This window comes from Galeopterus variegatus, unplaced genomic scaffold, assembly GCF_000696425.1.
Source record: "Galeopterus variegatus unplaced genomic scaffold, G_variegatus-3.0.2 Scaffold7580, whole genome shotgun sequence".
Taxonomy (NCBI): domain Eukaryota; kingdom Metazoa; phylum Chordata; class Mammalia; order Dermoptera; family Cynocephalidae; genus Galeopterus; species Galeopterus variegatus.
In genome coordinates, this window is record NW_007733691.1 from 23,195 (window position 1) to 46,236 (window position 23,042).

The 23,042-nt window shown below is 43.6% G+C and overlaps 2 protein-coding genes across 2 annotated transcripts; both read left to right on the forward strand.

Annotated features, from left to right (window-relative positions):
• Positions 1–379: 379 nt before the first annotated feature.
• Positions 380–3,492, forward strand: GIMAP2 (GTPase, IMAP family member 2). Its single transcript, XM_008592095.1, has 2 exons — positions 380–407; positions 2,507–3,492. Exons 1-2 carry the CDS (start codon positions 380–382, stop codon positions 3,490–3,492), a joined length of 1,014 nt encoding a protein of 337 aa, XP_008590317.1.
• A 14,614-nt stretch (positions 3,493–18,106) lies between these two features.
• LOC103607605 (GTPase IMAP family member 1-like) lies at positions 18,107–20,974 on the forward strand. The gene is made up of 3 exons (XM_008592096.1): positions 18,107–18,147; positions 19,462–19,577; positions 19,819–20,974. The coding sequence occupies exons 1-3, from the start codon at positions 18,107–18,109 to the stop codon at positions 20,724–20,726; spliced, it is 1,065 nt and encodes a 354-aa protein (XP_008590318.1). The 3' UTR covers positions 20,727–20,974.
• The last annotated feature ends 2,068 nt before the right edge of the window (positions 20,975–23,042 follow it).

The following is a 23,042-nucleotide window of genomic DNA, read 5'->3' on the forward strand; positions in this document are numbered from 1 at the left end:
AGAGTAGAGAAGCGGAGAGAAGGAGGCGAGGAGGGAAAGAGACCCAGAGAAGGGAAGAGGGGGCAAAAGTTGAAAGAAGTGAGGGTGTGTGGCCCAGGAAAGGCAAAGAAGGGCCTTGGAGGACTTGTGAGGGGAAGGCAGGAAGGAAGCCGGAGGAGCTGGGCATGGGGCTTACAGATGAAACCTGCTGCCCAGCTCCTGCGTGACTTGGGGAAACTCACTCCATCTCTCCATAAAGTAGGAATAGTAATTCTCTTCCCACCCACCTCATCAGTTAGAGCAGACAAGTGAAACACAGTCGTCTAGAAATATAAGGGTGCTTTATGATTCAGAACTGAAAAATCATGCTTTCTTGTCTCTCTGTCCCTCAGAAACACCAATGGACGAAAGTAAACACAGTCAATGTGGTAAGAACGTGGCCTCCTGTGTGTGTGGTTGGCTCTTTCAGATGATGTCTGGGAAAATACAAAAAGGGCGAGGGATCTCGTTCTAACTCCCACAGCCACTGGACTCATGGCTAACGTATTCTACCAGGAGCCAAAATATGCATCCACAGGTCTCCCCTACATGCCGATCTCTCAGATCTATCTGGAATATTCCTTCTCCTCACATTCGCTCTTCTCTTTGCTCCCCCTCCCTTCTGTAGGTTGTCTGTCCATCTGTCTCCTCTCTCTCTCTCCCCTCCCCCACCTGTTCCTGCTCTCTGTCTGCCTAGCTTTCTCTCTATGTGCCTTGACTCCCTTTCCCCACTCCCTCCCCTTCCTCGTGGCTCTGCCCCTCGCCACCCTCTTTCAGTCCCTTACATCAACAGCAGCCCAGATCTCCCCCCTACCCTGCCAAGTTCACTTTACACTCAACCCACCTGTGAGAACAGGGCGTCTCTGGCTTCACTGTGTCTGGAACTCATTTATTGAATAAGATGAGGTCTATGAGATCTAAATGAGAAACAACTATTTTCCCTCCCAACACTGCCTTAAATTATGCGATTTCGACTTCTCGAAGCCAGCTTAGGCAGATTCCTTTCCGATTGACATGGACTATAAGAACGGTCTTATTCAAGTAACTATGACACATGTATCAGCTGTTGGAGTGTTCAGTCCAGTCTAACATCAAACCTACATTCAATTCAAGTTTCCCTTTCCTCTGCGCAGCCTCGGCCCTCAGCTCTGGTTCCTGCTAGAGGTCTTCCTCTCCTTCCAGCTCTGCCTCCTCCATCCTTTACTCCCTCCTTCCCAGTCAGGCAGGAGGAGGGGCTGATCCTGACAAGCCATCTGTGTACTCCGTATGGCAGGTCCAAACATGCAATGTGGGAAGACCTGGAGGGATTGTGTGTCTAGCAATTAAAAGGCCAACTGGCAATCCAGCTCCAAATTCCTTATTCTTAATGAGGGCATATCACCTCTCAGTAGGCTAATTTCCTTCATACAATCTAAGCTCGTTTTCAGCTCTGATACTCTATATTCTGTGTAGATTTCCTCCATCTGACTTTCTCTCTGCAACATGAGAGTGAAGAATGGCTAAAGCCCAAAAGGCAATGGGCTTAGCAGAAGAGTCCTGGTTGTCTTGGAAATTCCCCTCCAAGACCTGCTGCCAGAAAGTTTCTTCTCTTATCATAGTATTCCATTCATTCATATAGGTCAAATGTTTCTCCCTTATAGTGGAGGAAACAAGGGGTTAACCCAAAGGAGCCAGATTCGCCCCTGCCTTGCAAGTTAAATTGCTCCTCTCTCACCACAAAGCAGCATCCTGATTCTGCCACTAACCCTCCCTGCTCAGTTTATACCTGTTACAGCCACATGGACCAGCAGAAATGGCATGGTGGCTCCTAGGCCCTCCCCTTTCGTGCATCTGGTTCACAATTTTTTCTAGAATCCTTAAGCTCCTTCCTGCCTCTGTCCAATTCATTCCTCTCTACAGAATGTTACACATGTTGAAGGGATACGGGGAAGGAGAGAAGGGAGTTTACCATATTCTGTGCCTATTTTATATAAAAATTATGCTTTCCTTTCTAAAGAAAAGATAAGCTCTCAGCTGTTTCTTCTTTAGTGAGAATAGTTTTTACACTGCTCCTTCTACTATGTCCCCAATTGAGCCATTTCCCTGCTGCTCATGGCCACACTCTGCCCAGCCAAGATCAGAAGAGCAGTCAGGCTCCTATGCCCACCTTGAGATGGAACCCACAGTCTTAGCTTCACATCTCTGATCTCCAGAAAATTGGTTTGAGAAAGCCAGGCTTACACGATGAATTATGTTTCTAAATCCATCTTGTCCTTCAAGTATGTTTTTCTAGGATCCAACATAGCAGTACTCTGCAATCATAGAGAAATCCAGATGGTTTAGAAACCATAGTTAAGACATCTTATTTGATAATGCAGTTAGATTTTATTTCATAAACACAGTATATTGTGAGTGTCTTGTCCCATCATGTAGGATATCTCTTTATCATCAAAGATAGTCCATTGGTATGATCAGTATAGTAATAACATAGTAAACTCGCTCCTAACAGGACCATCTATGAAGAGCCAAGATGCCAGAGAATCAGAGCTGAGAATCATTCTGGTGGGTAAAACAGGAACCCGCAAAAGTGCTACAGGGAACAGCATCCTCAGGAAGCCAGCATTTGAGTCGAGGCTGAGTGCCCAGACCTTGACCAAGACTTGCAGTGAAAGTCAGGAAAGCTGGGGAAAGAGGGAAATGATCATTATTGACACACCATATATATTTTCTGGGAAAGGCCACTCTGAAGCCCTGTACAAAGAGGTGCAGAGGTGCTACTTACTCTCTGCACCAGGACCCCACGTGCTGCTCCTTGTGACCCAGCTGGGCCAATACACCACCCAGGACCAGGACTCTGCACAGAGCATAAAGGAGATCTTTGGAAAAGATGCCATTGGACACACAATTGTCCTCTTTACTCACAAGGAGGACCTCAATGGTGGTTCCTTGATGGATTACACCCGTGACACAGACAACAAAGCCCTAAGCAAGCTGGTGGCAGCATGTGGGGGGCGACTCTGTGCCTTTAATAACCGTGCTGAAGGGAGTGAATGGGATGAGCAGGTGAAGGACCTAATGAACTTGATTGGAGGCCTGATGATGGAGAAAAAGGGTGACCACTGCACCAATGGTCTGTACAGCCTAGTACAGGGGTCGAAATGTGGACCTGTGGGATCAGAGGGAAGATTAAAGGATTTCAAAGGGAGTCTTGTGAAGTACATGGAAATTCAGGGGCATTGCACCACCATCGCCAAAGCAAATTGCCTAGAAATGGTCCTAATCAAAATGCAATTGTGGATTTCATTTTGTATGCAGTCATGTGTCAAATTGCTAATTCTGTTATTTTGTGTATCACACAGCATGTGCAGTTCATTTTACTGCTTGCTCTTTAGTGTGTGCAATTTATTCTGTAGCTTACTGTTTATTATACCCAAAACGTTCATGATGATATTGAGAAAGATCACTGGACTAGAATGCAGGATTCCTAGGTCATAGTTACAGGTCATTAACTACTTACTATCATCTAGTGGGTGAATCACAGATCCTCCCCTGTAAAATGTAGTGCCTAACATCATGTTCGAGATTCTGCGACGTGTTTAAGTCTTAACATATCTCTCTATATATTAATGAACCAAATTATTTTAAAAGTTACTCTTTGCGGCTGGCCCAATGGCGCACTGCTACAGTGCACCACTTGGGAGCGCAGCGGCGCTCCTGCTGAGGGTTCGGATCCCACATACAGACCGGCCACTCACTGGCTGAGCGAGGTGCGGGTGCAACACCGAGGGTTGCAATCCCGTTGCCGGTCCCGGTCCGGTATGGGTGCGACACTGAGGGTTGCGATCCGTTGCTGGTCACGAAAAAAGACAAAAAAAGGAAAAAAATAAAAATAAAAATAAAATAAAGTTACTCTTTGCATTGAAATATAATACTAAAATCTTTTGAAATCTGTAAACATAAAGTTCCTTTCATTTGTAAATCCCTAAAGCCAGTTTTATGTTCCTGAAAACTTTCTCTTCTTTATAATACTAATATTTCTACTGCGTATAAGAAAATTATAAATAGGGCCGGCCCGGTGGTGCACTGGAGAGTGCACTGCTTGGGAGCATGGCGGCGCTCCCGCTGAGGGTTCAGATCCCGTGTGGAGACCGGTTCCCGCTCACTGGCTGAGCGCGGTGCGGGAGCAACACCAGGGTTGCGACCCTGTTCCCGGTCCCCGGTACGGGCGCGACACCGAGGGTTGCGATCCCATTACCGGTCAGTAAAAAAAAAGACAAAAAAGGAAAAAAAAAAAGAAAAAGAAAATTATAAATAAAATAATAATAAGTAAACTGTGAAGTTCCTGGGATCATATGTTTTTAATTCTCTTCTATGGTTTTTTTCCCATAAAATGGTAGGTGGACACACGGCACATTTACTCTATACCAGAACCAATTCATTCCCAACAACAAAAACACAGACACACACACATCAATAGTCTGTGTTATGTACATCAAATGTGCTTAACGTTTAAAGAGGCTTAGCCATATTTTAGCCCTGGCCCCTTCAGACTTAGTGGGGGGGCATGATCAAGGCCCATGGCACCCCCCTCATTCTGGCAGGGGAAACCAGGGGTCATCCAGCATCCAGTTGCAGCTCAGTCATTGCTGGGCTGGAGGCAGATGTCAGGGGGGTGTGGCTAAGGCTCTCAGCCCTCCACCGCCCCAGCTCAGGAGCCTGGGGCATTTCCAGTGGCAGCTCGGTGGTCATTGCTGGGCTTGGTGTGGACATCGGGGGCGTGGCTGAGGACTTCAGCCCCTGACTGCCCCAGCTTGGGAGCCCAGGGCACTTCCGGCAGTGGCTCAGTAGTCATAGCTGGGCTGGTTGCGGATGTTGGCAGGATGTGGCTGAGGTCTTGGCCCCCCACTGCCCCGACTTGGGAGCCCACGGCACTTCCTGCTGCCACTCAGTGGTCACCGCTGGGCTGCTGTCATTGGAGGGGGCATGGCTGAGGCCCTCATCCTCCTACCACTCTGGCTTCAAAGCCAGGGTACTTCCAGTGGTGGCTCAGTGGTCATTGCTGGGCTGGTTGCAGATGTCTGAGGGCATGGCTGAGGCCCTCGGTGCCCCCGCCTGCCATATTTTCTTGTTTCTTGTTTTTGTTTTTCTTTTTTGTATTTCTAGAATCTCTGCATTGATTTTTGGTCATCTGGTATAGCGGTTGCTTCTTCTACTACTCTGGAGTGGGCTTTGAGGAGACACACTTCCTCCTGCAGATGTATTTTATGTTGACCATTGTGTAGGGTGCTTTAGTATTGGTTCTGGGTATTTGCAGTTGTGTGGTCTCCATGTGGGTACTTCAGCCATATTCATTGTTGGGGTTGTATGAGTGCCTCTGTGGTCTAGGCACAGTGGCACTTAATGACTCCTTGCTGAGGTTACTGACACTTTGTTGGTTCATTGAGGATGTGGGCGAGCTCTGGAGTTCTTGGGGAAAGCACCTGGGTGCCCTGTGGCTCTTTGGTGGGGGTTGATGACCCCAGCTGGGCTTGTTGGCACCCTGGGTAGAATTCCGTGACCCTTATGGGTGGACTGAGGTGCACTGGAGCTCCTCAGTTTGAAAGAATGACCCTTGGTGGGGTTTCTCTTCCCTCTTTCCTACAGCAGAGGTTACTCCTGTGTCCTTTCTTCACCCAGTTGGTGGTGGTGGGGGGAATTGTCTTCCGTAGTATGTTTGGCTATCCTTGGTTTATGCACTTTCTCTGGGTTCCACATGTGTCTCTCCCAGGATCCAGACAGTCATGTGGGCTGTGCAAATACCTCCCATACCCAAGTGCACTAATGGGGGGGCAGTTTAACTCCCCCTGTGGGTTGGGCCACTGGGTCACAGGCCTGCACTCACTCACCCTTTTCCTTAGGCTCCACGGGTGACCCTCCTTGTGTCAGTGCAGTTGAGTGGTTGGCAGGCTGCATGCACGGTGGCAGCGGGTGCTGTGGCTGCTGTGGCTGCTGCTGTGGCAGTGGTCCACCAGTGCAGCAGTGGTGTCTGTGCTAGCAGCAGACCGCCAATGCTACAGCACTGCACTCCTAACATCTGTCAGTGGGGGCTGCCCTTGGCTCCTGAGGATTTGAACTCCTGCTGGTATCAGCAGAGCCTGCTCTCAGCTCCTGAGGTCCCTGTGCTCCTCAAAATTAAAATTATTAAGTTATTAATATTAAAATTATTAATTAAAATTATTTTAATGCCCTGATGGAAATTCACAGAAGATAGAGTCTCACTTCAAAAGCAAAGTAGAATCTCCTGGGAATGTAAAACTTTGTATATCAAAGCAAGGCATGAGTTTTTAAAAAAAAATTAAAAAAACTAAAGTTTGTGCATAATTGAATAGATGTTTTCCAAAGTAGTTTCCTATTCTCCCATTCTCTTATCTCATTGCCTCCAACACCACAGCATCCTTTCTATTCTCAGATGTTAAGACTTTGAAGAGGTCAGAGGTGAGGTTGAGGCAGCTGAAGCTTTGGGTTTCCTGAAGAGGCCACATGACTTATGACCCAGGGTGGCTTTTTCTTCACCCAGTTGGTGGTGGTGGGGGGAATTGTCTTCCGTAGTATGTTTGGCTATCCTTGGTTTATGCACTTTCTCTGGGTTCCACATGTGTCTCTCCCAGGATCCAGACAGTCATGTGGGCTGTGCAAATACCTCCCATACCCAAGTGCACTAATGGGGGGGCAGTTTAACTCCCCCTGTGGGTTGGGCCACTGGGTCACAGGCCTGCACTCACTCACCCTTTTCCTTAGGCTCCACGGGTGACCCTCCTTGTGTCAGTGCAGTTGAGTGGTTGGCAGGCTGCATGCACGGTGGCAGCGGGTGCTGTGGCTGCTGTGGCTGCTGCTGTGGCAGTGGTCCACCAGTGCAGCAGTGGTGTCTGTGCTAGCAGCAGACCGCCAATGCTACAGCACTGCACTCCTAACATCTGTCAGTGGGGGCTGCCCTTGGCTCCTGAGGATTTGAACTCCTGCTGGTATCAGCAGAGCCTGCTCTCAGCTCCTGAGGTCCCTGTGCTCCTCAAAATTAAAATTATTAAGTTATTAATATTAAAATTATTAATTAAAATTATTTTAATGCCCTGATGGAAATTCACAGAAGATAGAGTCTCACTTCAAAAGCAAAGTAGAATCTCCTGGGAATGTAAAACTTTGTATATCAAAGCAAGGCATGAGTTTTTAAAAAAAAATTAAAAAAACTAAAGTTTGTGCATAATTGAATAGATGTTTTCCAAAGTAGTTTCCTATTCTCCCATTCTCTTATCTCATTGCCTCCAACACCACAGCATCCTTTCTATTCTCAGATGTTAAGACTTTGAAGAGGTCAGAGGTGAGGTTGAGGCAGCTGAAGCTTTGGGTTTCCTGAAGAGGCCACATGACTTATGACCCAGGGTGGCTTCCTATCTGATGGCCCCTGAAACATTTTCAAACTTTCTGAACAGAAACCCTCACATGATATCTTCCTTTTGTGGTTGGTTTAAACTTTAGTTCTCACCCTATCAGTTGACTGAACATCTGCTGTCTTCCTCCAGAAGAAACTGGAAATAAAATGAGCACAGAGGAGAATCCACCCCCATCCCACAACCCAAAACAGCTGGGGTCAGGATACATTTGGTCTGTAGTTTTCCTTTTTTGTAATATCCTCATGGGGTTTTTGCTATCAGGGCTAATGCAAGTTATTAAGCCTTGTACTAAGCCTATCAAGGTCATGCTGCCTCTAATGACTTGGAAAATTCCCCTCCCCCTCTATTTTATGGAAGAATTGTGTAAAACTGGTACAATTTCTTTCTTCAGTATTTGATGGAATTCACCAGAAAAGCCATCTGGATCTAGAGTTTTCTCTGTGGAAAGCTCTTTAATTACAAATTCAATTTTTTAACCAGATATATAAGGCTATTCTGATTTTTTATTTCTTCTTGTTCTCATTTTGGTAAGTTGTTCTGTTAAAGGAATTTGTTATGTTAAAGTTGCACAAACTCATAAAATATTTTGATTATCCCTTTAATACATATGGGAACTAATTTTACTCTTTGAATTCTGATATTGATAATTTGTGTTTATTTCTATTTGGCTTGATCAGCTTAACTACAGATTTATCAATTTTATTAAACTTTACAAAAATCTAACTTTGATTTTCTCTATCATGTTTTCTGTGTTCATTTTATTGTGTGTTTTCAACAGTTTCTTTGGCAGACCAGAGCAGAAGTTGTTTTTATTTTAATGAAATCCAACTTATCAATTTTTTCTGTCATGGATTGAGCTTTTGGTGTTATATCTAAAAAGTCATCACTAAACCCAAGGTCACCTAGATTTTCACAAAAGTTATTTTCTAGGAGTTTTTTAGTTTCGCATTTTACATTTATGTCTAGGATCCATTTTGAACTAATGGATGTAGAGTTGCTCCAGAATCATTTGTTGAAAAGACTGTCCTTTCTCCATTGAAATACCTTTGCTCCTTTGTCAAAAATCAGTTACATCTAATGCAACAATAGCTGTAGTTGGATTTAAGTCTAACATCTTGTTCCTGCTTTCTATTTACCCCATTTTTTCTTTGTTCCTCTTTTTTCATTCTTTCGCATTAATTTTTTTTAATTATTCTATTTTATCTCCTCTTTTGGCATGTGTGTGTGTGTGTGGGGTTTCTCTAGGGACTATTTATCCTTAGTTTGATACTCTCTACCTTGAATAACAGTGTACCTCTTCAAATATGATAGTGTTGTCATTTTTTACTTGTTATGTTAAAAAAAACACAGAGTATGTTATTATTGTTTTGGTTTAGTCAATTTCATTTTAAAGAAATTAAGCAATAATCAAAATAGTAGTCTTTTCATATTTCCCACAAGTTTAAAATTTCCAGCAACTTTTAATTTTTCCTGTTGACCTCAGTTTCTATCTGGTATCTTTCCCATTTTTCCTCCAGCTTCTTTTTTTGTTTGTTTATTTTTAACATATTTATTATTACAAATCATAATTGTTCTTTGTGCCCCTTACCCGATTTCTCCCTAACCATTCTCCCTTCCCCTTTCACACCTTTAGTAACCATAGATTTGTTCTCTCCTTCAACAATGTATCATTGAGGTTTTTTCTTTCCTTTCTCTCTCTCTCTCTCTCTCTCTCCTTCCTTCCTTCCTTCCTTCCTTCCTTCCTTCCTTCCTTCCTTCCTTCCTTCCTTCCTTCCTTCCTTTTCAGCACTCGCTTATGAGTGAGAACATGCAGTGTTTCTTTCTGTGTCTGGCTTATTTCACTTAATATACTTTTCTCCAAGCTCATCCATGTTACTACAAAAGGCAGAATTTCATTCTTTTTTATGGCTGAGTGGTATTCCATTGTGTATATATACCACATTTTTCTTATTCAGTCATCCATCAATGGATATTTTGGTTGGTTCCCTATCTTGCCTATTATAAATAGAGCTGCAATAAACATGGGGGTTCAGGTACCCCTTCCACATGATGATTTCCATTCCTTCGGGATACACCCAGAAGTGGAATTGCTGAATCATATGGTAGCTCTGTCTGTAGTTGTTTGAGAAAACTCCATACTCTTTTCCATAGTGACTGTACTATTTTACAGTCCCACTAACGGTGTAGAAGAGTTCCCCTTTCTCCACATACTCATCAGCATTTGTTATTCTGTCTTTTTAATAATGGCCAGTCTAACTAGGGAGAGACGATATCCCAATGTGGTTTTGATTTGTATTTCCTGGATGCTGAGTGATGTTGGGTATTTTTTCATCTGTCTGTTGGCTATTCATATGCCTTCCTTTTAGAAATGTCTTCTCAGCTCCTTTGCCCATTTTTTAAATTGAGTTATTTGTTCTATTATTGTGAATTTGTTTGAGTTACTTGTATATTCATGCTATTAATTCCTTGTCAGATGTATAGTTTGCAAATATTTTCTCTCACTCCATAGGTTGTCTTTCCGCTCTGTTAATTGTTTCTTTTGCTGCACAGAAGATTTTGGTTTGATTTAATCCCATTTGTTCATTTTTCTGTTTGTTGCTTCTGCTTTGGGGGCCTTAGTCATAAAGTATTTGTCCAATTCTATTTCCTGAAATGTTTCCCATATGCTTCTTTTAGTAGTTTCATGGTTTGGGGTCTTACACTACAGTCTTTAATACATTTTTAGTTTAATCCATTTTGATTTTGGTTTATGGAGAGAGGTACAGGTCTAGTTTCATTCTTTTGCATATCAATGTCCAATTTTCCCAGCACCGTTTATTGAAGAGGCAGTCTTTTCCCCAATGTATGTTCTCGATACCCTGTCAAAGATCAGTTGACTGTAAGTACATGGGTTGATTTCTGGGTTCTCTATTCTGTTCCATCAGTCCATGTGTCTGCTTTCATGCCAGTACATGCTGTTTTGGTTACTATAGCTTTGTAGTACAATTTGAAGTAATGTAGTGTTATGCCTCCAGCTTTCTTTCTTTTTTCTTTTTTTGCTCATGATTACTTTTGCTCTTCAGCATCTTTTGTTGTTCTAGATGAATGTTAGGATTGTTTTTTCTATTTCTGTGAAGAATGTCATTGGTATTTTGATGGGGATTGCATTGAATAGTAGATTGCTTTGGGTAGTATGGACATTTTCACAATGTTAATTCTTGCAATCCAAGAGCATGGAATGTCTTTCCATCTTTTTGTGTCCTCTTTAATTTCTTTCAGTAGTGTTTTGTAGTTCTCATTGTAGAGACCTTTCACTTCCTTGACTAAATTGATTCCTGGGTATTTTATTTTTTGGTGATTATTGTAAATGGGCTTGCTTTCTTGATTTCTTTTTCCACCAGTTCATTGTTAGAATATAGAAATGCTACTGATTTCTCTCTGTTGGTTTCATACCTTCAAAATTGCTGAAATCATTTATCAACTCTAAGACTTTTTTGTAGTGTCTTTAGGCTGTTCTATATATAGGAACATGTCATCTGCAAACAGGGACCATTCGACTTCATCTTTTCCAATCTGGATGCCATTTCTTTCTTTCTTTTCCCTCATCACTCTGGCTAGTACTTCCAATAGTGTGTTGAATAGGAGTGGCGAGAGTGGACATCCTTGTCTTGTTCCTGTTCTTGGCAATTGGTTTGTCATATATGACTTTAATTGTGTTGAGATACTTTCCTTCTATACCTAATTTGCAGAGAGCCTTTATCATGAAGCAATGTTGAATTTTGTCAAATGTTTTTCTGCATCTATCAAATAATCATCTGGATTTTGTCTTTGATTTTGTTGATGTGGTGTAAAACATTTATTGACTTGTGTATGTTGAACGATCCTTGCATCCCTGGGATGAAACTTGCTTGCTCATGGTATATAATTTTTTTTGATGTGTTGCTGTATTCTGATCACTGATATTTTGTTGAGGATTTTTGCATCTGTAGTTTTCTTTTCTTGTTGAACCTTTGTCTGATTTTGGTATCAGGGTGATGTTGGCCTTGTAGAATGAGTTTGGAAGAATGGCTTCTGTTTCAAGGAGGGCTAGTTTAAATTCTGAAATAGTTTAAGGAGAATTGGTATTAATTCTTCTTTAAGTGTTTGATGGGATTCAGCCATAAAGCCATTCAACCCAGGACTTTTCTCTGTTGGGAGACTCCTGATTACTGCTTCAATCTCATTGCTTGTTATTGGTCTGTTCAGGTTTTCTGTGTCTTCTTGGTCAGTCTTGGTAGTTTGTGTGTCTCCAGAAATGTATCCATTTCCTCCAGATTTTCAAATTTGTTAGCATATAGTGTTTTACAATAGTTTCTAATGATTCTTTTTATTTCTGAGTTATCAGTTGTAATATCTCCTTTTTCAATTCTAATTTTTCTTATTTTGTCTTCTCTCTTCTTTTTCTAGTTAACCTAGCTGATAGCTTGTTTATTTTGTTTATCTTCTTGAAAAACCAACTTTTTGTTTCATTGATCTTTTGTATTGTTTTTATTTCATTTAGTTCTTTTTCACTTAGTTCTACTTCATTTAGTTCTGCTCTGATCTTAATTATTTCTTTCTGTCTTCTAAACTTGGGGTTGGATTGTTCTTCTTTTTGTAGTTCTTTGTGGTTAAGAGTTAGAGTGTTTACTTGACATCTTTCTATATTTCTGAATTAAGCATTTATTGTGAGAAACTCTGGTTTTCATTGTTTCCTATTAAAAAAAAAAAACAAACCAACAAGCAGCCATCATCCTTACGTTGTTCCCTGGTGTGTCTGCTTTTCCTTGTTTGCTTGATTTAAAATTTTTCTCTTTTACTTTGGTTTTCAGCGGTTTGACTATAAAGTCCCTGAGCTTATTTTTCATTGTATTTTCTTCTTAAGGTTCATTAAGATTTCTGGATTTTTGATTTATGAGGTTTTTCACCAAATTAAAATGTCTTCGTTCATTATATTCTCAAATATTTTTTCTACCAAGCTCATTCTTTTCTTCTCCTTTTAAAATTCCAATTACATTATACCCCTTAATTTTATCCCACTGATCACTAGTGCCATGTTAATTTATTTTTTCAATATCTTTCCTTTTTGGGCTTCAGTCTCAATAATTTTTCTTGGCTTATCTTTCAATTTATGGATCCTTTCTTTAATGTCCAGTATGCTGTTAGAGCCATCCAATTAGGTTTGTTTATCTCAAATATTTTGTTTTCTAGTACCAGAATTAGTTCTTTATAGAGTTTATTTTTCTGTCCTGAAATTCTTCATTATATTTATTTTTCTATAAATTTTTATAACATTTATTATAATTTGAACTCTGTAACTGGTAATTACAATGAATGAGTCATCTGTACTTCTGCTTCTACAGTCTAGTCTTTTGATTACAAGTCATGTTTTCCTGATTCTTATATGCCATGTAAATTTTTATTGTATTCATTCCAGACAATGAAACTGAAGTCTGAAGTATGTGTGTACTCTGCTTCAGCTTATTTTCTGGAGAATGCAAGTTCATTTATCTGTCTGGTGGTTGGAGTGTTCACACCATCTGCTTCTAAATTCCATTTGAAATGAGAATGAGCCACCTCTTTGAATAGATTGAATTCACTTCTGATCCACGCAACCCACAAACAACTTCCCATGCAACCACCACCAGCTGTTTTGTCTAGTCAACTTTTGAACTAGGAGGGTGTAAGGCTCCAATTTAAAATGGCTTTACTTCACTAGCAAGACCTCTTGATAAAATATGGAACTGAATAAATTTCTCTGTTTTCTTGACCTTCCGTCACTGCTGCTCTCTTAGGAAAAAAATTGTGATGGGGAGGGAAGGAGTTATCAAGAGAAGCAATGTGGTTTTGCCCTTGAAATCATATAGATTCCAACCTATTTTAATAATCCACATTGTCAAATGTTCATCTAATTTCTACACTCTCCAAAGTCTACCTGTCTGTAGCAGGCCCATGACTCCATTTGTTTATACCCAGACTAGGCGGCACCTACCCCAGGTGTAGAAGACTCCCCAGCCCTCTGGTCACTTATAAGGGACTCTTTTCTGTGTATAATTCAGCTCTGCAGTGCCTCCTTCCATCCACTACTCTTTGCTGTGCTTAGAGAAGTATGTTTTCATTCTTTCCAGTTGTTACTGTCAGTGTGGAAGCTAAAGGCTTTTGCATCTTTTTCCAACTTAAAAAGAAGCAAAAACAATTCCCCATTTCAACTATTTTTCACTTGTGTTTTAAAACTTTCTTCAGCTTTGTCTTTAATAACAACACACCCTTCAGCTATCATCTTTCTTCTCTGATGTTTGTATTATTCTCCCCTTGGTAGCTCCACAATAATAAGGATCTTTGGGGTTCTGTTCTCACTTCTTTTTTCTTTAAATTGTACACCTTTTCTCTGCGTAATTTTTCTTATTCATTTGTGTTTTTCATGGCATGCTGATGTTCTTCAAATATACCTCCATCTGAGTCCTTCCTCCTGGTCCTTTATTCACTGATACTCATCCTAGATTTTTCACAAGTCTCAGTTTATTATTATGCTTGTGTCTCTTTAACTCTAAACTTTTTATTCCTTTGACTTCAGTGTCCCATTGTACATGTATTCGAAGATGAAACACAACATCTAACTCCTGATTTGGCTTACAAACTTTCTCCTCCTTTTATGTTATGCTGTCAAACTGGGAAGCTTGCCCTGGCTCTTCTCCCATGAAACTGACTCCTGGAGGCCACCTACTTGGCTGGTACTCCTAACAAGAAAACCTTGATCGCCACAATCTCTCCTCCCCAGGAAAGAAAGCAGGATCTACATGAACACTAAAATAGTGCTTCTAAATGCTCAGGCACAGTGGGGCTAGTATCTTTCACATAATCAATATTTGATCAAATGAGTTATTTATCTACAGTCTCCTCTCCTGAGATGCTATTTGGACCATGTGAGAGGCTTCTTGTTCCTTTGTGGCACTGAGGAAGCTTATAGTTGAGCTCTGGGCATATCAAGAAAAGACAGGGAAGACACCAGGGCTGAATAATGATCCTAGCAGGTTTGAACTTCTTTTTATTGAAGGTTTATTTAAGCAGGATGTTTTCCTTAATATTCATGAATTTAGTTCTTTCCATATCATCTTTATTAGGTTTATAAGGATAGAGAAGAAAACAATGAACATGTAAATACTGAAAAGGGAGGAAGAAAGTGTTAAAATAGAGGAGCAGAGGAAGCAGGAGTTTCAGACAGCGTTCTGAGACCCAGGAGTGAAGGTCTCTGGCCTCCTGCGGGTTTCCACAGTTGACGGTATCAGTGAATAACAGGAAACAAAGTCCAGAGACAGTGAGACGTAACCTTTGGTAGCTAACAGGAATGTTGAAGAAGGAGACAGAAACAGTTATTTTTGGCTAGGAAGGTGATTCCAGAGAGCACAGTAGAGAAGTAGGAATGTGAGACAGGGAAGGGAAAGTAGCCAACACAGGTTGCATTAGTGTGTATGTTACCACTGTATACAGTGATAAGTAGGGTCCCACTGTAGACAACTGGGTCTCCAGTGTGCTGGGCACCTCAGCAACTTGTTTAGAACATACTGCACAGTTGTCACACTTGGTAGACAGCGACAATTTGAAATTGGAGTGTTTATCCACAGACTCCTAACTGACATTGACTGAGTTCTGCTCCTGGGAACATTAGCTATGACAACTTCAGGCTGCTCCATGCACTAGCCAAACATACTCTCATAGACAGTTAAACACTCATAAACAGAATTACAAGTTGTTAAAGTAAGAGACCATATACGTGCATGGAAACAGTAAATGGCAAAGAGTTATTGGACAGGCACTGAAAGCACCGTTATAAAAGGTACACATAGATATTGAAGAATTATTCAAAGCTGATCTGCACAACTTGGACTAGGGTGAGGCTAGTGAGGAGCCCTAGGAACCCCACTCTTAAGGAAGCACTCACCCGGAGGGTCATTCACCTGCAGGGTCAGCACTTGGATGACCCTGAGAGTGAGTGCCTCCTTAAACTGTGTGCCGGAGACACCTCACCTGCCTCAGGATGGCCCTGGTCCTGCTGATGTACTGGGAGGAGAGACTCCCTGCTCCAGCAATGCAGAGTGGAAACAGGGGACTGTCAGTCATCAAAGAGACTCTGTCCCCAAGAATAGGTTGAAAACAGTGAAAGTTGGGTTTCTTCCCTACCCAAAAAATGGGCTGGCATGAAAGAGGTGAAAAGCAGATGCCAGCCAGTAGGCTAAGACTTGGCTGTCCCCCTCCCCACGTACAGGGACAGCCAACTTCAGAAAGTTCAAGGACAGCTAGTTGAGTCCCACAGCTGGTTAATGACCTACCCTGGTCTCAGGCCAGTCCCTTTATACCCTTCTCACCACACAGCGGTTGGCCCTTTGGCTGATCTGATGATGCTCATGGGAGAAAAGAGAAAATCCATCATTGGCGATACCAACATAGATGACTAGACTGAGCCTCCTAATAAGGTTAGTTTAAGAATACTGTAAAGGAGTTCATCCTCAACATACCATCTCGCCCTCAAGTCCTTCAATGGCTTGCAAAGCCTTTCTTTCTTGGAGAATGATAAGACCTTAATCCTGGATTTTTCCAGCACACTGAACCAAGGGCTGGCACTGATCACACGGATGTGCAATCAATGCATGGCTGTTGAGAATAGCTATGGTGTTCTTTGTTCTGAAGCAAGAGACTCTCTGGACCTATTTTACAGGGGTGAAGGGTGGGGAGGATGGTAGACCCTAAAGAGCAAAAAGCAACTGAAAATTAGCCCAGTAACCAATTCCGGAAGTAAAGTCAGGGCTCAGGGGCTTTCAATACCCTTCCCTTCTTAGGGTATGGCAAGATGCTTGATATCTCAGAACCCTGCTGGAGACACACACACCTACATCACAGCAGGGGGTAGATTCTGTAGGAGAAAGCTGGCAAACCCATAACTTCACGGGAAATGTTTCTGTCTCTTTAAGTCGTCACCATAGGACCCTCCCTGAGCTTCCTGAGCTCTGAGGTCTGAGCAGCTCAGTGATTTCTTCCGTGTTCTGGGAGGAAAGAGCCTGCTGCACTCACAACCAAAGGGAAAGCAGAGGTCAGGGGCTTCTCGGAGCCATCTTCAGAGTCTGTCGCCAGGAAAGGTGAGCCTGAGCCTGAGAGCGGGCTGGGGAAGGGAGGGGTAGCTGTGAGCACCAAAACAAAATGTAGTTCTTAGAGAGTGCTTACTGCCAGAGCACCCGCATTCTACAAGGCACCTTTTAGGGGAGCAAGATCTGGAAAAATCAGGATCATCCTTCCAGGATTTTAAGGATGTTCCGAGTCTCAAACAGCACAAGTTCAGAGGAAGATTTAGCAGCAACTTCTTTGGCATGGAAACCCCCACATTCCTGTTGGAAGTAAAACCTGTCTCCTTCCACAGTCTCTTAGTACAAGAAGAGAAGTGTGCGCTGGAACCACTTCACAGAGCAAAATACAGTTTAAAAGCCATTCAAACTGGAGTGTTTATCCACGAACTCCGAGCTGACATTGAGTGAGTTCTGCTCCTGGGGACATTAGCTATGAAAAGTTTAGGCTGCCCCGTGTACTAGCCAAACACACTCTCATAGCCAGACACACCCTCGAAAAGGTTTGTCCCCCAAGCTGCATATTCAGCAAAGGCAAAAGATATTTCTGTGGCTCTGTAAGCAATCTAACCTTGGAGCGAGTTCCAACGTGACCAGGGGACACATCTGAACTGTCTCCTCTCCTCTTCACTGTGGGCAGTAGGGAGCCCTCAGGAGACATCTGAGGTTAGGAACTTGGTTTTCAATCCCTTTCCCTGCATGGCCCCGTAAACATCTGCTCCTTAATTCAACCTTCTGCCACCCTAGTTGCCAGGACACCTCTATTTTCTCCTCTGTACAATGAAGGCGTTTGAAAAAATAACTGGTTTCCAAACTCTGAGTTGTGGACTGACTACATCAGAAACATCTGGTTCACGAATCAGAATCTCTAAGGAAGGGTCAAAAAAATGTAAATTTTAAAAGAACATTCAAGTAATTCTGAAAAACATTGAGTTTAGAAGGCAAGAAACTAGGTGAACTTTGAGATTTCTTAAAGTATTAACAATATAGCAGTCTATATGTTATATATTCTTCAATAATTAAGAACCATTTGTAACCTAGAGTTCAGCTGGGGCTTACTTCCCTCCTAAGAAGTATTTAAAATCATTTCAATTCCCATTCCGAACTATATGGAAAATTCCAATGACCTATCCAAGTGTTCTGTGAATTCTCTGGAGCACATTTTCTCATTATTATGTTTGCCAAGGACTTCTTGCTTCAGCTCAATTCTTGTGCTTTGCTCTGAGTCTTGTGACTGTTTCTTTTTTTCTCTGGTGTCAATTATGGGAGGTTGTTGATTTCTACACACAAAATAATCAATCACATAAAGCCCATGGAGTGAACTTTATTGAAGGCTTTGGGGAGGCAGCAGGGGAGTTAATGCAGAAACAGAAGCAACTTTGGGTTGAATACGAGGCGAACCTGTTCTCAAAGTCCTTCACCAGAGTTACCCAGCCGACCTCTCTCTTTGCTGCTCCTTCCTGTGCGGTGCTGATGGAGAGAACGCAGTTACCTGGAGCAACCAGGGTGGAGACAGAAGGAGGTCGAACTTGGATGAATAGATGGTGAAGTGCAGGTCAGAGCTCAGACAGGATGGGGGAGAGGATCAACGGTCACAGCAGTGACAGCACAAAGTGGGTTGGGAAGGCCCCCAAAGCTGCTTTTTGTGGACTAGCTGATTTGAGTAGGGGATTGGGTGGAAATGAGTCTAGAGAAGTAGACAGAGGGCAGATCGTGCGTGTGTGTTCAGGGACTCGTGTGGTCAGGCAAACTTGATCACAGAATGTTTAATTGTATTAAATATGGTTAGATATGGGTACAATCATTTATTTAGAAAAGCTTCAGATTTGGAGGGCAAGAACATCAGGCATCGAAGGGAAGCGTCCCAGCCTCTCCAGCACACAGATCATATTTGGACAAGCCAAATTATTTGGCTTTATGAGAGCAGAGACAGAGACTCTTTAGATCAGCTTGGGAGATATGTCTGTTTTCCAGTTTCCAAAAAATATCCCAACCTTCTTCTTTTCTTCTTGTTTGTTTCCCAGGCCAAATACCCTAAGGTAGGTCCCTAAGTCACTGAGTAAATGTTCTGGTTCTCAGTGTTTACCTAAGTCTCTCCCACCTGCTGAATTTCCTGGGAATACTTAGTATCTATCGCTAATGTCACTGACACAGAATTACCTGGGAAATTTAATATCTAAAGCTTACTCACTGGCGTACGGTAAATATTAAAACATTCCCTCTGCTTTTTGCATATGGAGTCCCTGACGAGTCAAATTTAAGCTCACCAAATATTGGAACATAGTATTGTTCCAACTCAAGGTCAGGCCGCTGGCCTTTCCAATGTTATTCTCTAAAATTCTGATGTTATCTCAAAAAAATTAGCACAATTTATTGTAATTGACAGAATTTACCTGTCTTTTTCTATACTGAATAGAGGTAAGTCCCAGAGGTGTCTTGACCCTGGGATAAAACAGCAAGAACCCTGAGATCTGCACTTCCGCTGGATCTCTGCCCTTGCCCTGCTGTGAGCTGTTCAGTTCTTTGACTTGCCTGCCCTTTGGTTCCCACAGTATAAGATGATGATAACAAACCTCCTCTGACCTCCACAGAAGAGGATGCAGAGGGTGTCAAATCACGTACCCGAGCAGACAGGATCTGCCAGGTAGAATGTGTTAGAGAAGAAGAGTGGGGATTTAAATGGGCATTCCGTCCAGGCAGCAGGATTAAGAGAGGGGGAGGAGAGGGAAACGGGGGGAAAGAGGGAGTGAGGGAAGATGGAAAGGTCTTAAATAACCTCTCTACACTCCCTCGAGAAGTCACCCTGCATTATCATTTTTGTTTTTGCAGAAGACGCTTAACACTCAGGGAGATGAAGCAACTTCCCAAGGTTACACAATCAGCACAGGGTGAGGTTGTGATTCAAGCCAGGGTGTCTGGGACTGCAGATCGTCCCAGGCGGTCCTGAGCCCACCCCCCTTTCCTCTGTGGGACGGTATCTGGTATCCGGAGAGTGTTGAAGAGTTCATTGAAGTCACCAAATATGAAACGGTTCTGCATGTGTGTGGGTGACCAGAGATAATGTCAGACAAGTAATGGCCTGAAATTATGACGGAGCATTTTCTGAAATGCTCAGCAGTCGCTGGTGCATCTGCAGGTGCATGGAGAAAATCCAACTACAGAAGGAAGAAACGGAGATGCACCGCCCTGGAATCTCAAATCTCTGTCCTTCCCCCTTTTTTTTTAACCCCCTAAAGGCAAGAAGATTCCGGTTCCCAAGGGAAAGCTGGTTTAACTCATGTAAGATAATAAATATTGTGTTCGCACAGGTTCAGAAGAGGACGACCAGACCCTGCAGGAGCCCAGGCTGAGGCTCATCCTGGTGGGGAAAACAGGCACAGGGAAGAGCGCCACAGGGAACAGCATCCTGGGACAGAGACGGTTCCTCTCCAGACTCAGGGCCACGTCTGTGACGAGAACCTGCACCGTGGCCAGCGGGAGGCGGGCCAAGTGGCACGTGGAAATCATTGACACCCCGGACATTTTCAGCTCCGAAACCTCCAAGACAGACCCGGAGTGCGTGGAGAGAGGCCGCTGCTACCTGCTCTCTGCCCCCGGGCCCCACGCGCTGCTCCTGGTGACCCAGCTGGGCCGCTACACCGCGCAGGACCAGCAGGCGGTGAGGAAGGTGCAGGAGCTGTTCGGGGAGGGCGTCCTGAGGTGGACGGTTGTCGTCTTCACCAGGAGGGAGGACCTGGCCGGGGGCTGTCTGCAGGATTACGTGCGCTGCACGGAGAATCGCGCCCTGAGGAAGCTGGTGGCCGCGTGTGGGGACCGCGTCTGCGCCTTTGACAACCGCGCCACCGGCAGGGAGCAGGAGGCGCAGGTGCAGCAGCTGCTGGCACTGACCGAGGGGCTGCTGAGGGCGCACGGGGGCGCCCACTACACCAACGAGGTGTACGGGCTGGCGCAGGCGCTGCGCTGGGAAGACCCCGAGGAGCGGCTGCGGAGGGTGGCCGCGGAGGTGGCGGCCCGCGTGCGGAGACCGAGGTGGGTTGGGCGGCTGGCCGCGCTGTGGGAGTGGTACAAGTCCCTGAGGAACCGCTGGAGGCTGGGTGTGGCCGTCCTGCTGGGGAGCGGGATCCTGCTCTACGTGCTGCTGCTCTGCAGGCGCAGAGGGTCCGAGGCTTTTGCTGACCTGAGTGACACATAGTCCAGGTCTCAACACCTGCAGGTAACTTGGCAGGAGAGGAAAGGAAGCCTTGAAGCTGGAGGGGGAAACTAACACTTCATTCCAAAGGACTCCTGCAGTTTCAGACATAGATTCAATGAGCAAACTTTGAGCACTGCATCAACTTTGTAAAGGCTTAAAGTTCACTTTTTAAGTTTTCAACTCTCACGTTTAACTATATGTATGCAGTTTTTAAATAAGTTTGACTACATTAAAAACTTCCTTCAACATTTTCGTAGTCTTGGTGCATTTTTCTCTCTTGACAAATAAGGAAATGACTGGTAGCTTCTGGGGGTGAATTCCATGGCACACGGAAAACAAGCATTTTTATTTTAAGCATTTTTAAAAAATTTAGAGTGACCTTCCTTAATAACTTTCTCATTCCTATACATGGGTAGATACGTTCCTTTTATTGTCACCAATGAAAGAGATGCCAGCGTTATACGTGTTCATGTTTACTTCTGATACATTATTTATTAGTACAATGATTTTACTCCCCAAAAGATACACGTAACTATACTGAAAATAACACAGTTCCCAATTTTCTAAGCCTGAATTCTGATCATGTCTCCCCAAAATGAAGTAGGATGTTGGGAAAATAACATGTCACGTCTTCAGTATGGTTATTTGGATCAAGCCGCTCTGGGACAGTGGAGAAGAGGGACAAGGGCAGGTGTACGGCCTGAGAGCCGCAGACACCTGAGCACGGGCCAGCGCAGCAGCAGCAGCAGGTCCTACAGGGATGCGCCATCCACGAAGGTTCTCGAACACCGCATCATTAGAACATCGGGTGCTGCCTGGTTATGCAAATCGAACACCACAGTATGTCTTTATTCCTATTTCTGAGCGTAATGAGAACCCTTCAAGGGGAGTCAGTGTCTGTAAATCAGACAACTCCTAGTTAGGAGGTGCAGGCGCAAGGTGGCAGCCACGCTGGAGAGCCCCAGTCAGGACGAGGGGGAGAAAGGGAGTCGTGCACGGGCACCCTAGGGTGCTGGCCAGCCCCAGGTGGGAAAGGTGGGGTCTGTGCTCATGCGCACCAATGCTGTGTCCTGCAAAGGGTCGCAGGCTTAGGGCGGGTGTGGGCGTGGACATAAAGGTTGAGGGCGGTGGTGGCCATTGCAGTGAGTTAGGCTCTGTGAAGGGTGATTGGAGAAAAATCCATTCGGAATTCGCGCCTTCAGCTTCCTTAGCCCTGCTGGGCCCAGGGAGGGCTCCGAGGGAGGGATGGTTTCCTTTGATGAAGCTGGAGGGGGCACCAGGGAGGGGCTGGTGTTGGGGGTCTGGTGTTGGGGGAGGGGGCAGTGTCCTGGGTGGCAGCACGTGCCCGTGCGCAAGTGGCCTGAGGGTTGCTTGCAGTGGGGCTGATGTTAGCCTGCTGGTCTTTAATTTTTACATTGTCTCATGTACTGTGTGTCCGCACGTGCCCTCCAGTGTTTGTCTACTTATGGTTTCTGTCTCGTTTGTAAATGCGAATGTAATTTGTTAATTAAAAAATGTATTATGGTTTTTACATTCTCTTGTGGACCTTAGCGTGTGAATAGCTATAGCTGGGTCAAAGGCAGGCTTGAGCTCTGTGACTAAAATGCGCTATTTTGGGGTAAGGCTTGGGCTGGGGTGAGGGGCACAGCGGAGCGAGCAGATGCGCGGTGTGGCCCGCGGGCTTGTGTTTGAGAACCAGTGCCTGTGTGCTTGCCCTGGCACTGTCCACAAGAGGGGTTCAGGTGTTTCTTGAAATGTACACGTTAATATTAATCTTTATAGTTTTCATGTATAATGAAATAATATGAATGAACACTTTATAGATTAAATAACTTAAGGATATGGTACAGAAACCAAACATCTGAGAGGGAACTTTTTGTAATAAATACCCCGTATTATTGTGTGTTTACAGAGTTGGGGACAAGTAGAAATAGAAAGCAGGATATGATTAGATGTCAGATACATTTACTAAGTGCAGTCAAAGACGTATTTGTTCTCTAGAACACCGCTACTTTCTAATCTCCAGGTCTAGAAAAAGGCAAGTCAGCTCATTATAATAATAAAGTCTGAGAGACTCCTCATTTTATTTTATCTTTTAAAATATAATTTACTATTACACATGTAATATAAGATTGATCATAAAACAAAAGGAACAGGAAACAGAAGCTGTAGAAATATTAGTGTAAAAATTATACTAATCATTAAGTGCTTAATATCCCATGATATTACAAGTTAATGAGGTTTGACTTGTGTCTTGATGAACGTATCTGCTCAGGTCTCACTTTGGCTAAGATTCTATGCTAGGTCTGGAGAGAC

Bases quoted from the DNA above. Each gene is read 5' to 3' on its own strand.
- GIMAP2 (XM_008592095.1), top strand. From the start codon at position 380: ATGGACGAAAGTAAACACAGTCAATGTG. The intron at 408-2,506 runs GTAAGAACGTGG...CGCTCCTAACAG, and splicing joins AAGTAAACACAGTCAATGTG to GACCATCTATGAAGAGCCAA.
- LOC103607605 (XM_008592096.1), top strand. From the start codon at position 18,107: ATGGGGGAGAGGATCAACGGTCACAGCAGTGACAGCACAAA. The intron at 18,148-19,461 runs GTGGGTTGGGAA...CTGGGACTGCAG, and splicing joins CACAGCAGTGACAGCACAAA to ATCGTCCCAGGCGGTCCTGA. The intron at 19,578-19,818 runs GTGGGTGACCAG...AACTCATGTAAG, and splicing joins TGAAACGGTTCTGCATGTGT to ATAATAAATATTGTGTTCGC.